At 51.9% G+C, this 22258-nt stretch overlaps 1 protein-coding gene and 1 long non-coding RNA gene across 3 annotated transcripts; one reads left to right on the forward strand and one right to left on the reverse strand.

The window, feature by feature from the left end:
• Positions 1-6000: 6000 nt before the first annotated feature.
• LOC131501043 (uncharacterized) lies at positions 6001-8462 on the reverse strand. Its single transcript, XR_009256595.1, has 3 exons — positions 8294-8462; positions 6540-6731; positions 6001-6280 (listed from the first exon to the last, which is right to left on the reverse strand). It is a non-coding gene; the product is annotated as an uncharacterized LOC131501043 (long non-coding RNA).
• A 466-nt stretch (positions 8463-8928) lies between these two features.
• TMEM114 (transmembrane protein 114) lies at positions 8929-21332 on the forward strand. Of its 2 annotated transcripts, XM_058710968.1 has the most exons (4): positions 8929-9151; positions 9449-9529; positions 19730-19867; positions 21100-21332. In XM_058710968.1, exons 1-4 carry the CDS (start codon positions 8932-8934, stop codon positions 21330-21332), a joined length of 672 nt encoding a protein of 223 aa, XP_058566951.1. In that variant the 5' UTR covers positions 8929-8931. The 2 variants fall into 2 exon arrangements, with proteins under 2 accessions (XP_058566951.1, XP_058566950.1); XM_058710967.1 differs by lacking the exon at positions 19730-19867.
• The last annotated feature ends 926 nt before the right edge of the window (positions 21333-22258 follow it).

Below are 22258 nucleotides of genomic sequence, written 5' to 3' on the forward strand. Positions count from 1 at the left end.
ATGGGCAACTTTTTATTTTCTTCCTTTTCCCCGAGATTAAAAAAAAAAAAGTTTCCATGTTTTCATAGTGAACGTTTTTCCACATCTTCTCAGCCCGGGCCTCCTTAGGAGGCCCCGAGAGGGGTTCTGTTCAGACTGAGTCATGGCCGAGGTTGGGGGAGGCCAGGCTTGTCTGGCCTGTGTCTAGACACCTTATTTCTCCCGGCTGTTGTAGACACGAGATACTTGTTCATAATGGAAAAATGCTTCTGGACAAACACTCCACGGCCAGGGAGAAGGATGGAGGGAGGGAGGCAGGGGGGTTAATGCGCTGATGTTAATTGGCAAATGGGCATCAATGATGCTTCTTCTTCTTGTTTTTTTTTTCAGAAGGGAGATCTCAGGGAGGTTTTAGATGTTCAAATGAGTTCTGGAGTGGAGATAACTAATTGGCCAAGCTAGCTACTGTTCTTGTCTCAATGATCTGGACTGCAGGTGAAACTGGCTACCAAGCTTCTTTCCCCCGTGTTTTGCGCGCGTAGACGTCACTCTGGGGAGCGGTGGTGCAGAGTGTAGCTGGGTGGAGGGCAGTTCAGCCCCAGGATGCCCTATTTATGCCCCAACTGCAAATGCCATCTGGCTTGGGATTCCTCTCTCTCAGGAAGCCGTCTTTCACTGCCTGCTCTGGACTTCTTCCCACTGTCTTTGTAGCAGAGTGGAGACCAGAACTTACACACTCCTAGGGACCGGGTAAACCCAGATGCAAATCCGTCCTCCTTTTGTGATTTTGGATAAGCCTCGGTTTCCGCGTCTCTAACATGGGGTGATGGTGAGTCCCCACCTTACCAGGGCTTGTGCTGGGCAGAATCAGGGACCCTGAAGGTGTCCACATCCTAATCCCTGTGACTGTGCTGCTTTCCACGGCAAAGGGGACTTTATAGATGTGATTAAGTTGAGGGTCTCCAGTGGGGCGATGTTTCTGCATTTTCTGGGTGTGCTCAATGTGATCCCAAGGGTCCTTGTACGAGCCAGGAAGGAGGGTCAGAGGCAGAAAGTACAAAGACAGACAGGAGAGAAGATGACAGACGACTGGCCTTGAAGATGGAGGGAGGGACCACTAGCCACTGGCATCCGTTGGCTTCTGGAAGCTGCCAACAGCAAGGATCCTCTGGAGCCTCTAGAATGAGTGACAGCTTAGCGTTCGCTCATGGAAACTGATTTCAGACATCTGACCCCTGCACCTGGAAGAGATTAATATGTGTTGCTTCAAGCCACTAAACTTGTGACGATCTGACACGGCCACGGGAAACTCCCACGGGTTTGTTGTGAAGCCAAGTCCTCATCAGCGTGGCAGGTGCAGGGGACAGCCCCCAGGGTCGTCTATCGGAACACCCTGGTACAGGATTTCTAGATCACTCCACAGATGGCAGCGGTCATCAAATAGGACGATTTTGGTCAACTTCTGTGACCACATGTGCTACATCGTGTGACATGTATTCCTTCCCTTTTCTGTGGCCCTCAGGACATGCGAGGTCCTCAGCTGAGAAAGGGGACCTTGTCCTATTCCTGTTGTTTCCTCAGTGCCTGGCACACAGTAGCTGCTCAGTTAATTAGAGCTTGCCAGGCTGAACAGAGATGTGGCCAAGTTCTTGTCCTGTGTGAGGGCTTGAGTGGCCGTACCCTTTCTTTTTGGGTCCCTCTCTCCTCTTCTGGCTGATGCTGTGGCCCCCGTGCTGTGACATCGGTCTCTCACAGCCTCTACTGCAGGTCCTTGCCAGGGAAGGGAGGGACAGTGGCCCCAGCAGCAGGCAGTTTCGAGGGGAAATGACCTTGGAGATCCCGCTGGTTCCAGACAAACCCCTTGTGCCGTTCAGAATGTGTATCAGTGAATTTCTGGCGTGGCCTGTGCTTGCCCTGGCCTCAGAGGGCTGGGGGGGAGCTGACTGGAGGGTGGTGCCCAGTGCTGATGAGGCACTTCTGGCATTCACGATCTGGAAAGATGCTTTCAGGGGGCAGGGCTGGGGCAGGCAAAGTTGTCAGACCCAGTGGTTTAGATTGTTTAGACCTCTGTGTTTAGAGCCGGGCCTGGGTTGCAAGCCCGGGTCCACGCCTTCCTGGCTGTGTGACCTTGCTGGGTCAGACTCTGAGCTGCTATGGCTGTCTCCTAAAGCAGGCACCCACGCTAGGAGCCGGGGCCAGCAGTCACCGGCTGTTTCTATGAACTACCCGGGTCTCTGCTCAGAACTTTACTTGCCCGATTCCAGGCCACAGCCTCTCGATCCCAAGGTCAGGGGCATCTTATCCCTTCTCTACAGATGGAGACGTTGAGGTTTGGAGAGGCTCTGGACCTTGCCCAAGTCCCAGGCTAGGAAGGGCTGCAGGCTGGGTTTGCACCAGCCATCTGTCTGCAGAGCCCCTGTGCCAGTTACGGGCCCCCACCTCTGGCTGAGCAACACCCCTCTCCCCCCAGCCCCTCCCCAGAAGGCAGCGTTACTGAGGTGGGGTGGTGGAACCACCGTGTCTGGAGCGTGGCAGAGATCCACGTTCCATCGGCCGTGCTGTTGTGGTCATTGCCATTCAGCTTGTTGTCTCCATGAGTATCTTCGTTCCATATTCGGTGGAATATGAACACCTCCTCCCTCCCCGTGCCTTTTGTTCAGGCCTGGGCAGGTCTAGGACGTGGCTTTTACAAACTTGCACAGATATATTTGCATATATATATATATATATTCATGTGTGTATACAGTGAATATCCCTATCTGTATCTATATGTATATATATGTGTCTATATACATATACATATGTGTATATGTATATGTACACATGTGTACATATATGTATATACACGTGTGTATATACATATATACACACACACACACACACACACACATATATATGTATATTTAGTACATCTACAGAGTTGTGTGACCATTGTCATAGTCTAATTTTAGGACATTTGTTTCACCCCCAAAAGCAACCTCATGCCCTTCGGCATCCCCCCTGTGACAGTCAGTTTTCTCTGCCGACTTGACTGGCCAACTTCAACATTTTTTTTTTTTTCTGGGTGTTTTTTTCTGGGTGTGGAGGTTGTCCCAGGTGGAATTAGCTTCTGTTAAGAGGGTAGCTCTCTGGTTAAATGTTCTTACCACAAAACAAAAACAAAACCGTAACCAAAAACAAAACCGTAACCAAAAACAAAAGGGCACAAGGAAACTTTTGGGGAAGGTGAGGGATATGTTTTTCACCTTGGTTGTGGTGCTGGTAACACAAGCATATACATATCTCTAAGCTCACTGAATTGTGTAACTTAATCTCGTGCAGTTTTTTTTGTAGACCATTTGTACCACTTATGAAGCGGGGGGCCGGGGGAAGGTGTGGCATGTTTCTCTGATAGGATGAATGTGAAGAGTTAAAAAGGAAACTGGCCTGATGTACCTGCCACGATGTAACAGTTCAGCATGTAAGCTACTCAGAGAGAAGTAACCAGCTCCGCATCTTTCAGCAGGCTGGTGGTGCTGGACCCCAGACATACTGGCTCCTGGTCCTAATGCTCTCCCTACCACATTGCTTCTGGAAGCAGCTTCTGTCTAGCCAAGGAAGTTTTATTCCGATTTGGGAAGATGTTCCCTGAAATGGAGAGAAAAGGCAGCCTGCCTTCATGCTGGGATGTAATGGGGAAATTAGACCAGTGGGTTACTGATCCGTTTTCATTGGAAGCTAATTACATCGTATAGGATAGGAAGAGTGGTAACCAGCTCGTTGATGTCTCTGATGGACAGATGGAGGCTTTGTACTTAGATGGTTATGAGCAGGTCAGGTGTGTGGAGTCCAGTTGGCCAGTAGAACACCTCATGCGATTTAATAAAGAGACCGTTTCTCTCTAGTATCACGATCTTAATAACTGCACAGATATTCTGGCTATGTGTCTACAGCCCTGAGTTTCTTCCTTACGGGGTTTGCCACACAAAATAAACTCCATGCTTGCAGGAAGAGACTTTTGGGTGGAATTCATTTATTAAGTCGACAAATCTGCATTGCACGTCTACTGTGTATTACGCATGAGCCTAAAAGCCAGTAATATGCATTGGGTGGAACCAACATAATCCCTGTCTGCATAGGTTCACAAAACATTCAGCTGCAAATACAGACAATCTTGAAACGGTGGCTTCAACAGATCGGGTCTTATTTTTATCATCTGAGAGTATTCTGGAGGTAGGCAATTCAAGGATGGGGCAGCCATTCAACAATGCTATCGGAGACTGTGACTCTGTATCTTCTTGGTTTTGCCACCTGCAAGGAGGTTTATCCTCATGGCTGCAAGATGGCTGCTATAGTTCCAGATATCACATCTGTATTCCAAGAGGACCAAAAGCCTTCTCCTCCCAAGGTCTTTTTTTTTTTTTTCTTACCTTGGGGCTCACCTTCCTAACAGACTCTGCTTCTACCTCGTCGGTCAGAATTTTGTCACGTGGCCACCACTGGCTGGAATGTGAAGGGGGAGTTGGATCAGGGTGGTGTTGAATGAGTTGTCCTATAGTATCTACCGTACTGCCCGAGTGTCCAAAGGAGCAGGCAGACAGGTAGCAAATGACTTCATCGTTAGTCACTGATTACTACTCGAGAGTCTCAGTGCATGTCTCAGGTTGGGTTTCTTTTGAGGCAGACCCTGAGATAGGGATTTGAGGGCAAGTAATTTTATTTTGGGGGGTGATGCTAGGACACAGTGGTACAAGTGGGGAGGAGGGTGGGGCTCACCTGCCCTGGGAACCTCACAGCTTTCTCCTCCTCTGAGGCTGACAGAGCCGGCTGTCCTGGGGGCCTTCACCTGCCCTCAGTTCCAGCCCTTCACACCCGGGGAGAAAAGTCCATACGTGGGGAGTTGCTGGGTGTGTATAGCAGGATGCTGCAGGCATGAGCTAGGAACCCGAGTGCAGGACAGGATATGGCGGGACATTCATCACACCTGAACTGGCATATCGTAAGAGCCTTTAACCCAAGCTGGGGTGTCAGCTTCTCCCCAGAGAAGTAATTTTCGAGACCAAGCAAGAAAAAAAAAAGTGGAGGTAAGAGTGTTCCAGTTAAAGGGAATGGCACGTGTGAGGACCCAGAGGCAGGGAAGAATGTCACGTGTTCAAGGCCTGAGCGTGTGAGGCTGGAGAGGCAGTCAGGGCCTCAGGCCCTCAGAGCTGCACGAATCCAGAATCCACTAAATACAAAATGCGTCCTTGCCCATGATGCCTGGAGCTTTGTCATGAGAGGTAACCTTTCTTCTTGACATCCTGACATCCTCCCTCCTTTCTGCCCTTCTTCTCTTTCTTTTCAAACATTTCCTCCTTGGGGCGCCTGGGTGGCTCAGTCACTTAGGCCTCCGACTCTTGGTTTCAGCTCAGGGTGTGATGTCCCAGTTCATGGGATTGGGCTCGGCGCAGATAGCTCAAAGCCTGCTTGGGATTCTCTCTCTTTCCTTCCGTCTCTGCCCCTCCTCTGCTCATGCTCTCTCTCTCTCTCTCTCTCTCTCTCTCTCTAAATAAATAAATACGCTCTAAAAAATTAAAAAAATTTTTTCCCTTACATTCTTAAATTGCAGTCCCTCCGACCCCCATCTCAAAGTGCTTTCCACACATACTAATGGTAACATTGCTCTGACTCTGCAGAGGTTACAAAGTGCTTTTACACCCACCAACCTCACCCACTTATCCCATCCTCATAGTGCCCCTTCTGGGAATGGTAGGTAGGAGTACCCCCATTTTACAGCTGAGGAAACTGAGGCTCAGAGAAGGAAGGCACCTTGTCTGGGCTCTCAGGGCCTGTAAGATGCTGATCTAAGACTCAAAATCAACCTCTGGAGCCCCCTCTCTGATGTTGTTCTCTGCCACTCCCAGACCCAGCATGGTGCCCGGTGTGGCTTTAATTCTAAATGCGGTGGTTTGTTTGGATTCTGCCTCAGGAGCGTTCCAATGTTATCATGCCTCTTCAGTTGACTGGCTGAGTAATGATATCATCCTGTGTCTGATGTGCTTCACCCCTTTCCCTATTTATTGAAAAACATTAGTGTTTTGTTTTTTTTTAAGAGTGACTGAGCACAGTTAGGTAGATTATATTAAAATCCTCAGGAACAACAGAGTGATGAAAACCAAGCAAGTTATCCTTATAAAGGGGCCTGGAAGAAGTCCTCCTTTTGGGGTTGAGGAAAGTGAGACCTGGTGAAGACACGGGAACAGGCTGGGCGGAGGGGGCATCTTCTGTGCTGGTCTTCTCCTGGTTCCGGTAACAGCACCTTGGTTTTCCTTTGGGAAGCTACCTGATTTTTGCCAGATAAGATGCAGGATGCTCAGTTAAATTTGAACTTCAGGTTGGAAAACAATTTGTGTGTGTATGTGTGTGTGTGTGTGTGTGTGTGTGTGTGTGTGTGTAAGTATATTCCAAATATTGCATGGTACATACTTGTACTATGTATCTACTCATTGTTTATCTGAAATTCAAATTTGACTTTACTTGCTGCATTGGATAGCCGTGACCCCTCTTAGCTCAAATGTTGGGGGGAAACTGATCCACCTTACCTTGGGTCGAGGAAAGGACAGGTGACCTGGGCTTGGCCACCATGGCATTTTATCCCTCCTACCCACAGAGATGAGTCAGAGATGGGGAGATCAGCTTCAATGTTGGAAATTTGCCTGGCACCATTGAAAAAGAGATTCTTTCTTTTGGCTGGGGTCACTCATCTGGACCCCTGGGATCCAACAAGTGAGAGTCTGCATAAGAATGAAGCCAAGAGAGAGGGGAACAGCAACAGAAAGAGAGAGAGAGAGAGAGAGAGAGAGAGAGAGAGAGAGAGAGAGGAAGAGAAGAGAAGAGAAGAGAAGAGAAGAGAAGAGAAGAGAAGAGAAGAGAAGAGAAGAGATGAGATTTAACGTTAAAGACACCACTGGGGGGCCTTGGACCAGCCTCACTGAATTTCACCTCCATCCTGCCTCCCTAGTGCTGATGGAACAGGGGAGGGCTGATCTCATGATGTTGCAAGCGAGGGCAACAGCGACAGTGGGATGGAATTGAAAGCAAAGGCTTCGTTTGGGGCTGGTTGTGGGAAAGGCCAGTCCTCATCATGGCGGTGGTGGAGGCAGTGACCCAGGGGAAGGGTGTGCACAGTCAAGGGGAGGGTGTGTTCTTGCTGGCGGTCATGCTGTTCAGGGTGCAGGTGCTGCGGATGATGAAGATACAGATACCAATGATGGGGGTCAGGATGGTGTTGGTAAGGAGACTAACGAGGGAAACAGTGGTTCCTGACCTGTCCGTCACCAAGTCTTACCAGCTCTGCCCTCCTCAGAATTTTCAAATTATCTATTCACTTCACTGTCTGTGTACTGCCATCACCACCCAAGCCCAAGCTGCCCGCAGCTCCTGTTGCTTCTATGGCTACATCCTCGTCACTGACCTCCTTGCTGCCCTTCCTGCCTCTCCCTATGGTCTCTGCTCTGTGCCAAAGTCTGCGTGGAGCGTGACATTTAAAAAAAATGTAAATTCAAGTTTCAGTTCTCCGCTCAAACCCATTCAGTGGCTGCAGCTAGGATCCCAACGCTCCATCATGGCCTCAGGACTGGAGTGACCTGGCCCCTACCTGTACCCCAATCTCATTTCCCTCTAGTAGCTTCTGTCTCACTATGTTCTCGTCTGATTACTCTTCTTTTGGTGTTTCTAGAATATAGTAAACCCTTTGTGTAAGGCACGTCCTGGGCGTGAAACGCCTTGCCATGCTTCACGTGTCAGTGCCCATGTCACTTCCTAGATTCCAAATCCACGTGACCTCCTCCTGTTTCTTTCTCTCATGGCACCCTGTTCTAAGGACACTCTGTTGAATGATTCTCTCTCCAGTTTATCAGTTGCAGAGTCTTGGCACAATGTTTCTTCAAGAATGTGTCACAGGAGTGGGCGCCTGGGTGGCTCAGTCGGTTAAGCGTCGGACTCCGGCTCAGGTCACGATCTCGCAGTCCGTGAGTTCGAGCCCCGCGTCGGGCTCTGGGCTGACAGCTAGGAGCCTGGAGTCTGCTTTGGATTCTGCGTCTCCCTCTCTCTCTGCCCCTCCCCTGTTCATGCTCTGTCTCTCTGTGTCTCAAAAATAAATAAACGTTAAAGAAAATTAAAAAAAAAAAAAAGAGGATGGTGATGGTGGTGATGGTGGTGGCAGTGATGGAGGTCGTCCGCGAAGAGGCAGGCGAGGCGATAGGCTCAGAGCACCTGGCCTAGCCCATCGCTTTAAAAAACTTTCATGAAAAATGGGCCCGCCTTTTGCCTCTGCAGTCGACCTAGAAATATCAACCAGAGGTGGGTTTTGGAGGAAGCGTATTGGAGCTGGAGGAAGAGGGGCTGTTGAAGACTGCCAGGCCCGCGAGGCCCCGCTGCCTTCCTCCCAGGTTGTGGGAGGGCTGCCCTCCTGCAGTCCGCCACCGAGAACTTCCATACTTGTCTGGACGGGGGACCGGGGGGGGGGGGGGGGTGCAGGAGGGGGAGCCGTGGGAAGGCCCCGAGCACGTGTGGCTGGAAGTGGGGAGAGCCGGGAGGGCTGGGGCGGAAAGGGCCAGGCAGGGCAGACTGGGTGACGGCCGGCCGGACAGAGGGAAGAGAGCCTGGGAGGAAAGTAGGGGGTGGGAGTGGAGGGCTGGGGTGGGGTCCGAGCGAGGCGGGGGAGGTCCAAGGGGAGGGATGAGGGCTCGGATGGGGGTCTGAAGGCGGAGGAGGAAGGCCGAGGTCTCAGGTGCGGGGTCTGAGAGTGGCGGTGGCTCCGCGAGGCCGGGGCGGTTGAGGGAGGGGCGCTGGCAGGTCTGCGGGCGCAGGTGAGGGTCTGAGGGCGGAGCCAGGGCCGGAGGGAGGGCTGGCGGACGGCAGGCCCGCGCGGCTCCGAGCCCCGAGGCTGGGGAGCCAGAGCTGGGAGCCGCGGGCGGCGGTCCCGGCTGCGCCATGCGGGTGCACCTGGGCGCGCTGGCGGGCGCGGCGGCGCTGACCGGGGCGCTCAGCTTCGTGCTCCTGGCGGCCGCCATCGGCACGGACTTCTGGTACATCATTGACACGGAGCGGCTGGAGCGGGGCGGCCCCGGCGTGCGGGGCCGGGCGGGGGCCGCCAACCGCAGCCAGCTCGAACCTCTGAGCTCGCACTCCGGCCTCTGGCGCACCTGCCGGGGTAAGGCTGAGCGCGGGGACCCTGCGCGCTGCGCGCCCGCCGGGGACCTGTTGCCGGGCTCGCAGCTCTTCCCCTGCCCCCCACCCACCCCCCGCCGCCCCAAGGCGCAAAACGGGGGGTCTGGGCCCGGGCCAGGTGGGCGGGGGGCTGCAGAGCGGGGCTGGTTCCGGCCGCAGCTGCTCCGGGCTCCGCACGATCCTCCCCCGGGGCGGCAGCCAGGGTGGGCGCGGGGGGCGAGGCCACCGGCTGGGGTCTCCGCTCCGAACCCGCAGCCGCTGATTCCTCCGCCCCATCTAGTCCAGAGCCCGTGTGCGCCGCTGATGAACCCCTTCTGGCAGGAAAACGTGACCGTCAGCGACTCAAGCCGGCAACTTCTCAGTGAGTCCCGGGAGGTTGGGGATCGGGGGAGAATCCCGGGTCTGGACGCCAGGTTTGGGGCTCTCCTCCAAAGAGCCGGGCCAGGGCACTGCGGCGGGGGCGCTCCGGTACCGGGCCGGGGTGGGGAGGGGAGTGAGGGGCAGGGGCGGAGAGGGGAGTGAGGGGCAGGGGTGGGGAGGGGAGTGAGGGGCAGGGGCGGGGCCTCTCTTGCTCCACAGGTTACATCGTGTGGTTTAGAATTCATTCGACAAACGTTCATCACAGGCTTTGTATGTGCCAGGCATCATGCTGACAGTTAAGACCTAGGTCATGCCCTCCAGGAGCTCAGATACTAGCTGCGGAGACAGATGTAGAAATGCACAGTCACGTTTCAGAGTGACAAGCAGCGGGGGTGCGGGGTGGAAGAGACACCTAAAGCAGCCTGGGGACCTGAATGCTGCAAAGAGAGATCTTAGCCCATAGATCCGAAGGCACGCCCCGAGTCGGCCTTATTTGTATCCTCAGTGCTGAGAACAAGCGCTTGGATTTGTGCAATGATTCAAGAAAGGCAATCAAGAGGCAGAGAGCAGCCCCCTCCCTCCAGGGGAAATGAACATAATAGTTCAGTTCGTTCACCGAGACTTGCAGTGGACCAGACGTGGAGCTGAATGCTTTCCATCTATGTTTTCATTTAGTGTGCACCTGCTGTGCTATGGAGTTAGTATCATCTCCATTATTGCCTTCATTTTTCAGGGAGATACCATAGAAAGAATGATGAGGCAATGAGGGCTAAGCTCCATAGACCCTGAGAAATGTGAGTAGCTCTGGGTAGGCTTGTTGAGGCTTGGGGACAAAGGTGAAGTCACTGGCCAGGGTGCCTCTCCAATTCCCTTCTCCCCCTTGCTCTTTTTCTCTGGCTAGAATGTGCTAAATTTCCTCCTGCCGCTGGGACTTTGCACGTGCTATTTCCTCTGCCTGAACTCTCCCTGCTCCCGTCCTGCCAGCTTGACTTGCTCAGCTTCTACTCATAGCACAGGTTTTGTGACAGTTTTTGAGTCAAAGTCTGGCTCCCTCATTAGACGATGAAAACATGAGGTCAGGGACCATGTCTGTCTTGCCTCAGCTTGATGCCCAATATTTAGCACAGAACCTGGCATGGAGTGGGGTCAAAGCCAAGATTTGCTGAGCAGGGGTGAGAATGACTATATTATAGTATGTTAGAAGTGGAACGTAAATTAATAAATATGTCAGTGAAACAGACCCTTTCTCCGAAGTCCGGTGGTGTGCCGGGAAAGAGTTAACAATGGTCTTTCTGGGGAAGGAGGGAGTCTCCTGGTTTGATTTGAAGCATTTGCCGATTTCTGTGGTGTAGATGTTTCAAGCTGTCAACATGATGTCAACTGGCTCCCCCAAATCCCAAAAACTTAGCTGTTGGCTCTCATGAGGTGATAGAACCCAGTCCCACTGCATAAGGTCCCAGTGAAGGAGATGTCCCCTAGACCCTTGAAATATGTGGGAGATGAGGGAACTCTGTCTTCAGCCCCAGGCAGAGCAGAATCAATGTTCCGTGTTCCTAGAGCATCATTTCAAGAATAATCAAGAGTTCCTGGCCTTGACGTGAGGGAGGTCGGTGTCAAGTGCAGCCCAGACCTTTAGCAGGACACTCTGTGCTCCTGGGACAGGTGTCTTAACCTCTCCGAGCCTCAGTTCCCTCATTGGCAAAGTGGGCATCCCAGCCATCTCTCTTCATGAGGATGCGGGGAGGATGGGATGGGCGGGTGCGTTTGAGGAGCCTCAGCGGTGCCTGTGCTCCATGAGTCCACCTTGAGTCGGAGTTGCTGTTACACCATGAAGGCTGCCCCTTCAGACCGCATGCTCGTTGCACACCACCCCCAGAAAGAGCCTTTTCTCAGACTCCCTTTATCCCCAGAATGAACCGTGAATCTTGGCCAAGCTCTTTTGTTATGTGAAGATGTTCCTTTCCTTGGAGGACCTGCTTTTGAGGTCATAGACGAGACAGGACAGTTGTCAAAGCAGCACGTTCTCCGAGTCAGCTTCCTAGACAAATCCCAGTGGGAGTGTCTGGGGAAGGAGTCTTGGGTTTTTTCCTGCAAGGAAACCCAAGCAGGCAGACCACTCCATCGCCTGCTAAAAACCCACCTTGCTTGGATGTTTTGTCTTCCAGATTAGCTCTGGGGTTGACATGGGTTTGGTTGCTTTGCCGGGGACTGGAATTATTTTTTTTTGGGGGGGGGGTGGGGCTCGTCAGATTGCATACCGTGTCGAAAAAAGAGCCATAATCTAGAAACAACCAGGCTAGCTGCATCAGCCAGGAGTCTTTTGGTGAAACACAAATCATCCTTGTTTAAACAAGAAGAGGAATTCTTGGTCCGCTTGAAAAGTTCAAGTGTGCTGGGATCCGGAGAGCTAAACTCAATTTCTTTCTTCTCCTCTCTGCGCTTTGCTTCTGTTTGGGTCCTGTTTTCAACAAGTCCTCTCCAGTCTCAGCAACCCAAGCGGCAGGAGGCTCTCTGTTTCCCAAAGTCTGCAGAAACTTCCAAATAGGCTTCTCATTGGGCCACATTGGATCACAAGCCCAGGTCTGAGCCAATCATTGTGGCCGAGGGGATGGGATGTGGTGATTGGCCGGGCAGAGTCGGCGCTTGTAACTTGGGATAGGAGCAGGGCCAGTCCTGTCATAGATGGGGGTCCCCACATCTGACCAGCTGTGTGACTTCTGGCAGGTCCCCTGCTTCCATAAATGGGCTGCTTTGAGATGGAATGAGATCACATAAGCAAAGCAGCATAGTCACACCATGCATAGTGGGAGCTCAATTAATGTTGCCTCCTCCTGCTCTAAGTCACATTGCCTCCCTGAGCCTCAGGCTTCTCATCTGTAAAATGGAGCTAATCACTAGAGACTTAGTCCATAAGTATTCCTTCTCACACTGGGCTAGACGGGTGGGGGGCTAGAACATGAGGAGACGGGTGCATCTCACACAGGGTTTAGAGTCTAGCGCAGAAGGCAGATAATAAACACACGGGCCAGTGACTAAATAAACGTAAACTTGTTTCAAATAGTAGCAGGTGTACAAAGGGAACGAAGCAGGGTCACCTTTCCGTGGAGTGGTTGAAGGACAGCGAGAGGAACAGCCAACATTTATGGAACAGTCGCGTGTGCCCGATGCTATTCTGAGCGCTTTGCATATATCACCTCACTTAATCTTCACGACAGTCTCACAAGGCAGGAACTTTTATTATCACCTTCACTTTTCAAATGAGGAAACTGAAGCACAGAGAGGTTAGGTAAGTTATCAAAGTTTGTACAGTAACAGGTAGGTCTGGGAATTGAATCCAGGCCGTTGCTACCCTTTGAGAATGAGACGACACTGAGTACGATTCCCACGTAATGTGAGCGTGCTGAGCCCGAGGCCATCGGAGTCCAGAAGAGGAGCTTTTGGCTCTTTCCTGGATTCAGAGTCCCCATCCTACACTGCCTCTTCTGACAAGGAATCAGATCGAGATTACCAGGAGGCTTAGCATGAGCAGAGCTGTGCAGTAGATTTGGGGTGGTGGGGGAGGTCCACAGACAGCTGGAAGGCCGGTGTTTCTGGAGACAGCATGGAAAGTGGGTCTGGTTTTTTCTTCTTTTATGTATTTATTTTAAAAGTTTTAATGTTTATTTATTTTTGAGAGAGAGAGAGAGAGAGAATGAGCTGGGGAGGGGCAGAGAAAGACAGAGACACAGAATCTGAAACAGGCTCCAGACTCTGAGCTGTCAGCACAAAGCCCACCGCGGGGCTCGAACCCACGAACCGTGAGACCGTGACCTGAGCCAAAGTCGGACGCTTAACTAAGCCACCCAGGCGCCCCTCTATTTTTTATTTTTGAGAGAGAAAGAGAGAGCGTGAGTGGGGGAGGTGCAGAGAGAGGGGGACAGAGGATCTGAGGTGGGCTCCATGCTGACAGTAGAGAGCCCGATGTGAGGCTCGAACTCATGACTTGAGCTGAAGTCAGATGCTCAACTGACTGAGCCCCCCAGGTGCCCCTAGAAAGTGCTTCTTACACACACCTCAATTCCTGCCTGTTCCTTACTTTGGCTGCATCTCCTAAGAGCCAGGAAAAAGGTCAGACTGATCCTCCTACAGCCAAATGCATCAGAGAGAGCCAAAGCATAAGAGGCCAAATGCCTCGCCCAACACAGCACAGCAGGGGCAGAAGCTGGACGGAGGGCCAGAGGCCTGGCCTGCTTGTCCTCTGAGGAGGCGATGTTGGAAAAATCACAAGACTGGATCTCCAGTCCTTCTGGGTACCCAGCTGTTGCAGCGGTGTGGAAAATTAAAACCAGCCCTCCCATGATGCTTGGTGCAGATTTCAAGAGTAGAGATGGTGGGGGACAGAAAGAAAGGGATTGGGGACATAATGGCATTCAGAGGCTGCCTGAATCCAGGGGGAAATTCTCAGTGTGACTTATGCATAGCTGTGTGGTAGGCAGGAGGGTTTCAGCATCTCCGGGCACAAAGGCCCTCTTGGCTGCCTCTTGAGGTGCCTGTTGAAAGTCAAGTATACACTTTAATTTTTTTTTTTTTTTTTTTTTAACGTTTATTTATTTTTGAGACAGAGAGAGACAGAGCATGAACGGGGGAGGGTCAGAGAGAGGGAGACACAGAATCTGAAACAGGCTCCAGGCTCTAAGCTGTCAGCACAGAGCCCGACGCGGGGCTCGAACTCACGGACTGTGAGATCATGACCTGAGCCGAAGCCGGCCGCTCAACCGACTGAGCCACCCAGGTGCCCCTCAAGTATACACTTTAAACGAACAAGGAGCCACTCTGGAAAACAGTGTGGAGGTTCCCCCCAAAATTAAAAATAGACAACCCTATGACCCAGCAATAGCACTGCTAGGAATTTACCCAAGGGATACAGGAGTGCTGATGCATAGGGGCACTTGTACCCCAATGTTTATAGCAGCACTCTCAACAATAGCCAAATTGTGGAAAGAGCCTAAATGTTCATCAACTGATGAATGGATAAAGAAATTGTGGTTTGTATACACAATGGAGTACTACGTGGCAATGAGAAAGAACGAAATCTGGCCCTTTGTAGCAACGTGGATGGAACTGGAGAGTGTGATGCTAAGTGAAATAAGCCATACAGAGAAAGACAGATACCATATGGTTTCACTCTTATGTGGATCCTGAGAAGCTTAACAGAAACCCATGGGGGAGGGGAAGGAAAAAAAAGAAAAAAAAAGAGGTTAGAGTGGGAGAGAGAGCCAAAGCATAAGAGACTGTTAAAAACTGAGAACAAACTGAGGGTTGATGGAGGGTGGGAAGGAGGGGAGGGTAGGTGATGGGCATTGAAGAGGGCATCTTTTGCGATGAGCACTGGGTGTTGTATGGAAACTAATTTGACAATAAATTTCATATAATAAAAAAAATAAAATAAATTAAAAAAATAAATGAACAAGGAAACAAAAGATTCATATTCGAAGTGATTCCATTTCTTGGGATCCTACTACGAGGTTTCTAAGAAGAGGCTCACCCAAACCGTGTTTGTAACAGCAGAGAACAAGGTACGACCTCAGTGCTCATGGGTGGAGATATGCTACGTGTCTGCCTGTGGTATGTTTATTCTTCGGAAGATGATGTAAATCTGTAAAGAAGAGTATACTAATGTGGATAAAACGCCAAGAAATACCGTGGAGTGAATAAAGCAAGTTCCAGAGTGTTATGGGTAGTGTGATGCTATTCCCAACACGATCTCTTTGCTATGAGTACGGCCCAAAACAATAAGATGTACCTTTATTTACGTGCCATTAGGAAAGGAAGCAACACGGCCATTGTAATTGTGAGATGCTGTGGAAGGTCCAACACATGATGTTTTCGGATTGAAGGGTGCCCTTTAGAATTACAGAGACAGGTGAATATCTAGGAAGATATGTAAACATATGGAAAAAGACTGGAAGTATGTACATCCAAGCACTGACAAGAGGTTCGCTCTGGGGAGGAGAGGACGAAGGAGGGGTTGAGGTGGTGGCCACACCGGTCTTGTCTTCGTTTCTTGGAAGAACAATGTTGTTGTGTTTGCTATAGAGCAAGCCCCAGGAGGATGCCCCCGGGTGGTTGGATTTCTCCTTAGCATGGCTCCTGGGACCTTGGTGAGCGCCCCCTGGCTCTCCAGCTGCAAGAGCTGGGATTTGCGGATGCTTCCAGATAACTCCGGCTTCGTGGACTTGGCGCTTTCTGTCCCCTCGTTCAGGAACGCCTGCCCCCACACCTTCTCATCTGACCTTAGGTCCAGACCTCTTTTGCAGCCCTGAGAGACCTTCCTAATCCCCAGGCTGGGTGAAACGCCCATCTTACCACCCCTTTGTCAGCCTCCTTGGCTGTTCCATCTCCGCTGCTCCACCTTGAGGAACTGACCTGCGTGTCTTGAACCTCACTTTCCTCATCAGTGAAATGGGAATCACAGTTCTTACCTGGTGGAGCCCAGGATGCTGGAGGGCAAGAAGGAAACAGTTATTCTCACACTTGGCGCTCATTAACAGCTTGGCAAAGTCAAAGCCCTTGGTCCAACGGACAGGAGAGGAAGCAGGCTTTTGGGAGACAATGACATTCACCTGGGTACAGGTAGAGTCGGGAATTGAACCCAGGTCTTTGCTTGTAGAGCCCTGCTTTGCCCGCATCACAGTAATGCACCTTGGGTTGCACGATGTCATCCCTCTTCTCAAAAGGACCGAGTAGTGTGTGGTCACAACAGATTCAAGGACAAATACGTAAAAATTTGTTTCTTTTTAAATTTTTTTTTAAAAATTTAAATCCAATTTAATTAACATGTAGTGTAATAATGACTTCAGGAGTAGAATTTAGTGATTCATCACTTACATACAACACCCAGTGCTCATCCCAACAAGTGCCCTCCTAATGCCCATCGCCCATCTAGCCCATCCCCAACCCACCTCCCCTCCATCAACCCTCAGCTTGTTGTCTGTATTTAAGAGTCTCTTTTGGTTTGCCTCCCTCTCTCTTTTAATCTTATTTTTCCTTCAAATTAAAAAAAAAAAATTCACTTCCTTACCAGGCACGGTAGGATTGAATATCTCTGAGCCCTTCCTGGGGCTCAGCGTCGCTTTGACAAGGTTTGAAAATAAAGTCAGGGGGCACCTGGGTGGCGCAGTCGGTTAAGCGTCCGACTTCAGCCAGGTCACGATCTCGCGGTCTGTGAGTTCGAGCCCCGCGTCAGGCTCTGGGCTGATGGCTCGGAGCCTGGAGCCTGTTTCCGATTCTGTGTCTCCCTCTCTCTCTGCCCCTCCCCCGTTCATGCTCTGTCTCTCTCTGTCCCAAAAATAAATAAAAAATGTTGAAAAAAAATTAAAAAAAAAAAGAAAATAAAGTCAGTGTGACATTTCCCCCTTTGGGAGATGGTTCCTGAGATTTTCTTCTTTTGCCAGTGCTTTGGATATTTCTGGAGAGAGTTGTGTCTCTGCTTTCTTTAAGAGCATGACTATTACTTGGGTAACCACCCTGGGGCTGCCTGACCTCGCTGGCATTGTGGAATTGGAAGCCTGGTTTTCCCAGTGAGCAGTTCTTTGAACAGTGTGAAAACGGGATGATCACAATAATCTTTTCCTTGGCATGAACATTTTTGCCTCTTTCTGTATTTGCTCTTCTCTTTACTTGCCACAAAGCACTTCTATATTGAAAGGCCTCTTGCCCTTGGACACACATTTGCCCTTGATAAAACAATGACCTGTCAACATTTATGATGGTTATTATTAATTCTATGTAGTAATCTTAGCTATGATCTGTTGAGCTGCTACCATAAACACTGTACTGGATTGGAAGGTGTCACCCCTTCTCCCCCCAAAAAAGAAAGATACGTCCATGTCCTAACCCCTGGTCCGTGGAGATGTGACCTTATTTGTAAATAGTGTCGTTGTACATGTAATTAAGTTCAGGATCTTAAAAAAAATTTTTTTAAGTTTATTTACTTCTGAGAGAGAGAGAGAGAGAGAGAGAGAGAGAGAGAGAGAGAGGCAGAGAGAGAGGGAGACACAGAATCGGAAGCAGGCTCCAGGCTCTGAGCTGTCAGCACAGAGCCAGACACAGGGCTCGAACCCACCAACCATGAGATCATGACCTGAGCTGAAGTTGGATGCTCAACTGACTGAGCCACCCAGCCTCCCCAGAAGTGGATACATTTCTAAGGGGAACAGAACTCAGAATCAATATTCATGCCCCACGTCTGTGGCTCTGGAAATAACAAAGACTAGGACACACACACACACACACACACGCTCACACCCCACAAGAAGCTCAGCCAGACTTCAGCAGGAGATTTTACAACTCTCCCACAGGAAGCCTGTTCTTACCCAGACATTTAATTGAACGTGTACATCAAGTCAGCTTGCAGCGTGTCTGGGGAAACTCACACGCCGTGCCGCCGGGCTGAACCCGCCCCAGGAAACCTCATTAATTTCTAAATGAGAAATGATTTCCCTTCCCAGCCATAGTCTGGAGGCAATGCCATACAGGGCCACAGATCTTACTTACTGGCCCAAGACTTTTCCTTAAGGAAGGAAGGAAGGAAGGAAGGAAGGAAGGAAGGAAGGAAGGAAGGAGGGAAGGAAGGAAGGAAGGAAGTAGGGAGGCAATGCCATACAGGGCCACAGATCTTACTTACTGGCCCAAGACTTTTCCTTAAGGAAGGAAGGAAGGAAGGAAGGAAGGAAGGAAGGAAGGGGGAAAGGAAGGAAGGAAGGAAGGAAGAAGGGAGGCAATGCCATACAGGGCCACAGATCTTACTTACTGGCCCAAGACTTTTCCTTAAGGAAGGAAGGAAGGAAGGAGGGAAGGAAGGAAGGAAGGAAGGAAGAAGGGAGGCAATGCCATACAGGGCCACAGATCTTACTTACTGGCCCAAGACTTTTCCTTGAAGGAAGGAAGGAAGGAAGGAAGGAAGGAAGGAAGGAAGGAGGAAAGGAAGGAAGGAAGGAAGAAGGGAGGCAATGCCATACAGGGCCACAGATCTTACTTACTGGCCCAAGACTTTTCCTGAAGGAAGGAAGGAAGGAAGGAGGAAAGGAAGGAAGGAAGGAGGGAGGGAAGAAGGGAGGTCGGTCTTGTTTCCTTGACCTGCCAGGGCTGGTAGCATTTAGAGGGTTGCAGACAAGGTGATCTGGTCACAGTGGGTGTCGGACCGGATTACTGTCTCCCTCATTGTTACTACTGGCAAGGTCACCATCTATCTAGTGCTTACCACATGGTTACGCTTTCCTGCGCTGCCCCATCATCTTCACACACGCCGTCCTTATGGTAATACTGTGAGTCCCATATTATTGCCTCCGTTTCACAGATGTGGACAGGGAGGTTCTGTGGAGTTAAGTGACAGGCCCATGGCCCCATAGTCAGCCTGAATTCAGATGCAGAGCATCTGGCTCTCAAGTCCATCGTTTTAACCACTCGTGTGCTTGCTTGACATACAGCATTATATTAGTGTCGGGGGAGGGGCGCCTGGGTGGCCCAGTCGGTTGAGCGTCCCACTTCGGCTCAGGTCACAATCTCAGAGTTCGTGAGTTCGAGCCCCGCGTGCGGCTCTGTGCTGACAGCTCGGACCCTGGAGCCGGCTTCGGATTCTGTGCCTCCCTCTCTCTCTGCCCCGCCCCCACTCGCGCTCTGTCTCTCTCTCCCTCAAAAATAAATAAACACTAAAAAAGTTTTTAAAAATATATTAGTGTCAGGGGTACAACATAGGGATCTGACAATTCTGTACATCATGACAGGTGTAGTCACCATCTGTCTCCATACAACGTTACTATAGTATTAATGACTATAGTCCCCACGCAGTGACTCATTTATCTTATACTTGGGAGTGTGTACCTCTTAACTCCCTTTATGTGACTTGTCCCCCCCCCCCCACTTTCTGGCAGCCACCAGTTTGTTCTGGGCATGAAAGTGTTTTCTGTTTGCTCATTCACTTGTCTTTTAGATTCTACATCAGTGAAATCGGATGGTATGTATCTTTCTCTTAATTTCATTTAGACGAGGGAATATTACTCAGCCATGAAAAAGAGTGAGGTCTTGACACGGTAGTAACAACGCTGTTAATTTTTGCTCCCAGCACCCGGGGCCTGGTCCCTAGGTGGTGCACAGTGTTTGTTGATTGACTGCAGGATGTTGCTAACCCTCCTCTGCCCGCTGTCCTCCTCTCTCTTCTAAGCCATGCATGGGACATTTGTGATTCTGCTGCCGCTCAGCCTTATCCTGATGGTTTTTGGGGGGATGACGGGGTTTCTGAGCTTCCTCCTTCGAGTCTCCATCCTCCTCCTGCTCACGGGGACCCTCTTCCTCTTTGGAGGTAGGTGCCCCCATGCGTGGAGCGCGGGCTTTGGAAGGGGATGTGCATGAACCCTCGGCAGGGGTGGGTGGGGCGGGCGTCCCATTCCCTCTCTGGGTCTCGGTTTCCCCATCTGTGACATGGGGATGTCCATATGTGACATCCTGTCCACATAGCTGGGTGGGGTGAATGGTTTTGGCCCAGGGTCCCTGGGTCTGTGGCCCCAAGAGAGAAGCAGAGGGCAGGGGCAGATCCTCAGGATTGCTTTCCTGGTTTCACAGAAGACGCTGACAGCTTCCGCTTGAGGGCTGTGGGTTGGCCGGAGACCCTTGGTCTTCGTGTCTCTCTGATGTCCTGACAGATCCTGCTTGATGCTTGCTTAAAAAATGGGCAATGCCTGTCATCCCTGTGGTCTGGCAGACCAGAGGCTTTCAAAGATGGGCTCCAGCGCAAGGCTGGGAGCGTAAGGCCTCCCTCCTTGAAAACAAAACAAAACAAAACAAAACAAAACAAAACAAAACAAGTACAGAGGTGATGCACACACCTGGGGTCCATGGAGGAAAAAACCCAAAAAGAATGTCTGGACGTGAAAATACCGTGAGGCTCAGATGTCCTCCAATCACCCACTACTGTTACCAATACTGGCGTTAATAGCTCACTCAGTGACTAATTCTCGAAACCACGCTGGCCAGTCGTACGTTCTGCAGTGGCGGGAAGTCTGATCCGCGCTGTGCCAAGGGGGAGCCTCGAACCAGGTTGTGGGGCACTTGAGGTGTGGCGGATGCCTGGGAGGGCTGAGGGGTTCGTTTAAATTGGTTTAAGTCGTCCCCTGTGGCCAGCAGCTGTGGCCCTGGACGGCACTGCCCTAGTTCACGGTCTATGGAGGCCTACCGCGTGCCAGCCCCGTTCTGGGCGCCGGGGGAATCCAGGACGGGGCCCCTGAAACTCATAGCCCGTTGTCGGGGGGTGGACGTCAGCTCAGTGATCTCACAAATGCAAAATGCGCCTCTGACCTGGACAGTGACGGAGGGCCGTGAGGTGCTGTGAAACCACAGGGGGTTTGACCTGCTCTGGGAGGTCCTGGAATCAACACGAGCTGAGATGTGGTGATGAACAGGAGTTTTTGAGGGCAGAAGGGACAGGGAAGGGAGCAGAGGGGGAGGAGGAGGGGAAAGTGGGGGGAGGGGGAGGAGCAGGAGGAGGAGGACGCAGAGCCCTGGGGTTTGATCTGCTCTCCTTTGCCTGTCCCACAGCCTTGGTGACCCTCGCTGGAATGAGCGTCTACATCGCGTACTCGGCCGCCGCCTTCCAGGAGGCACTGTGTCTCCTGGAGGAGAAGGCCCTCCTGGACCAGGTGGACATCCGCTTCGGCTGGTCCCTGGCCCTGGGCTGGATCAGCTTCGTCACCGAGCTGTTCACCGGGGTGGCCTTCGTGGTGGCGGCCCGTGTGCTCAGCCTGAGGCAGAGGCAGGACCAGGCCGTCTGAGCCCGGGTGCCTGGTCCGCTGGGAGGGAGGTGCTGGCCAGGGGCGGCCGGGACCCGTTGGGCGGGGCTGCAGTCTTCTCCTCAGCCCGAGAGCCGCTGTGGACTGAGCTCTGGACCCGGCTGTCGACTTCGTGCCGTGTGTGCGGCCGGGCCTGGCGCGTCTGTGGGTCCGTGCACGTGTGTGTCCGTGCGGGCCGAGGGAGCTGCGGGAGTGCAGAATCCCCATCACCTGGAGTGACAAACGCACCCCCTTCATCGTAAGCAGAGCCTCCCAGCGTCCGCAGGCCCCTCCCCCCCGCCTTTGCGTCAGCCCTCACCCCACGCCCCTGCCCAGTGGATCAGCTCGCCTTCTTTGCCAAGGACACGGGAGACCAGAGAGGTCAGGAGAGCTGCAGAAAGGTGCACAGCGAGCTGGTGGTGTTTTCCTCGCTGCAGGGACAGTGCTCAGTCCTTTCCCTTGGCTGCTCTGAGCCGGTTTAGCAGCTGGCTGCAGGGTGCTTGCTGTGGGTGGCTGTGCTGCGACCTGGAACCCAGGGGGGCGCGGGCGGTGCGAAAGCAGGGGACGAGAGCAGAAGTCTGGGCTTCTCACCAGCCAGGCCGTGCACACGTCCTGCCGAAGTCAGCCGGGTGCGTGCTCGTCCCGCCCGGAGTCCCGGGGCTCGAGTAAGTCCGGCTCACTTGGAGCAGAGATTCTGCGATCAGGGGCTGTTTTTTGAGACGTCACGCGATCGTCCCGGACGTGAAGGCCTGAGGGCCTCTGGTGGTCAGTGCTCTGGTCCCCTTGCGTGTCGCTTCATCGCTGTTGCCAGGGAGGACCACCGACACGCTCACAACGGGCGGGAAGAGGAATCGGCAGGCTTGGGGTTTGCAGGAAGGAACAGTCAGGAGACTCGCCCGGGGAGGGAAGAACGACGAGCACGTTCGCGC

This window comes from Neofelis nebulosa, chromosome 18 (genome assembly GCF_028018385.1).
Source record: "Neofelis nebulosa isolate mNeoNeb1 chromosome 18, mNeoNeb1.pri, whole genome shotgun sequence".
NCBI lineage: Eukaryota > Metazoa > Chordata > Mammalia > Carnivora > Felidae > Neofelis > Neofelis nebulosa.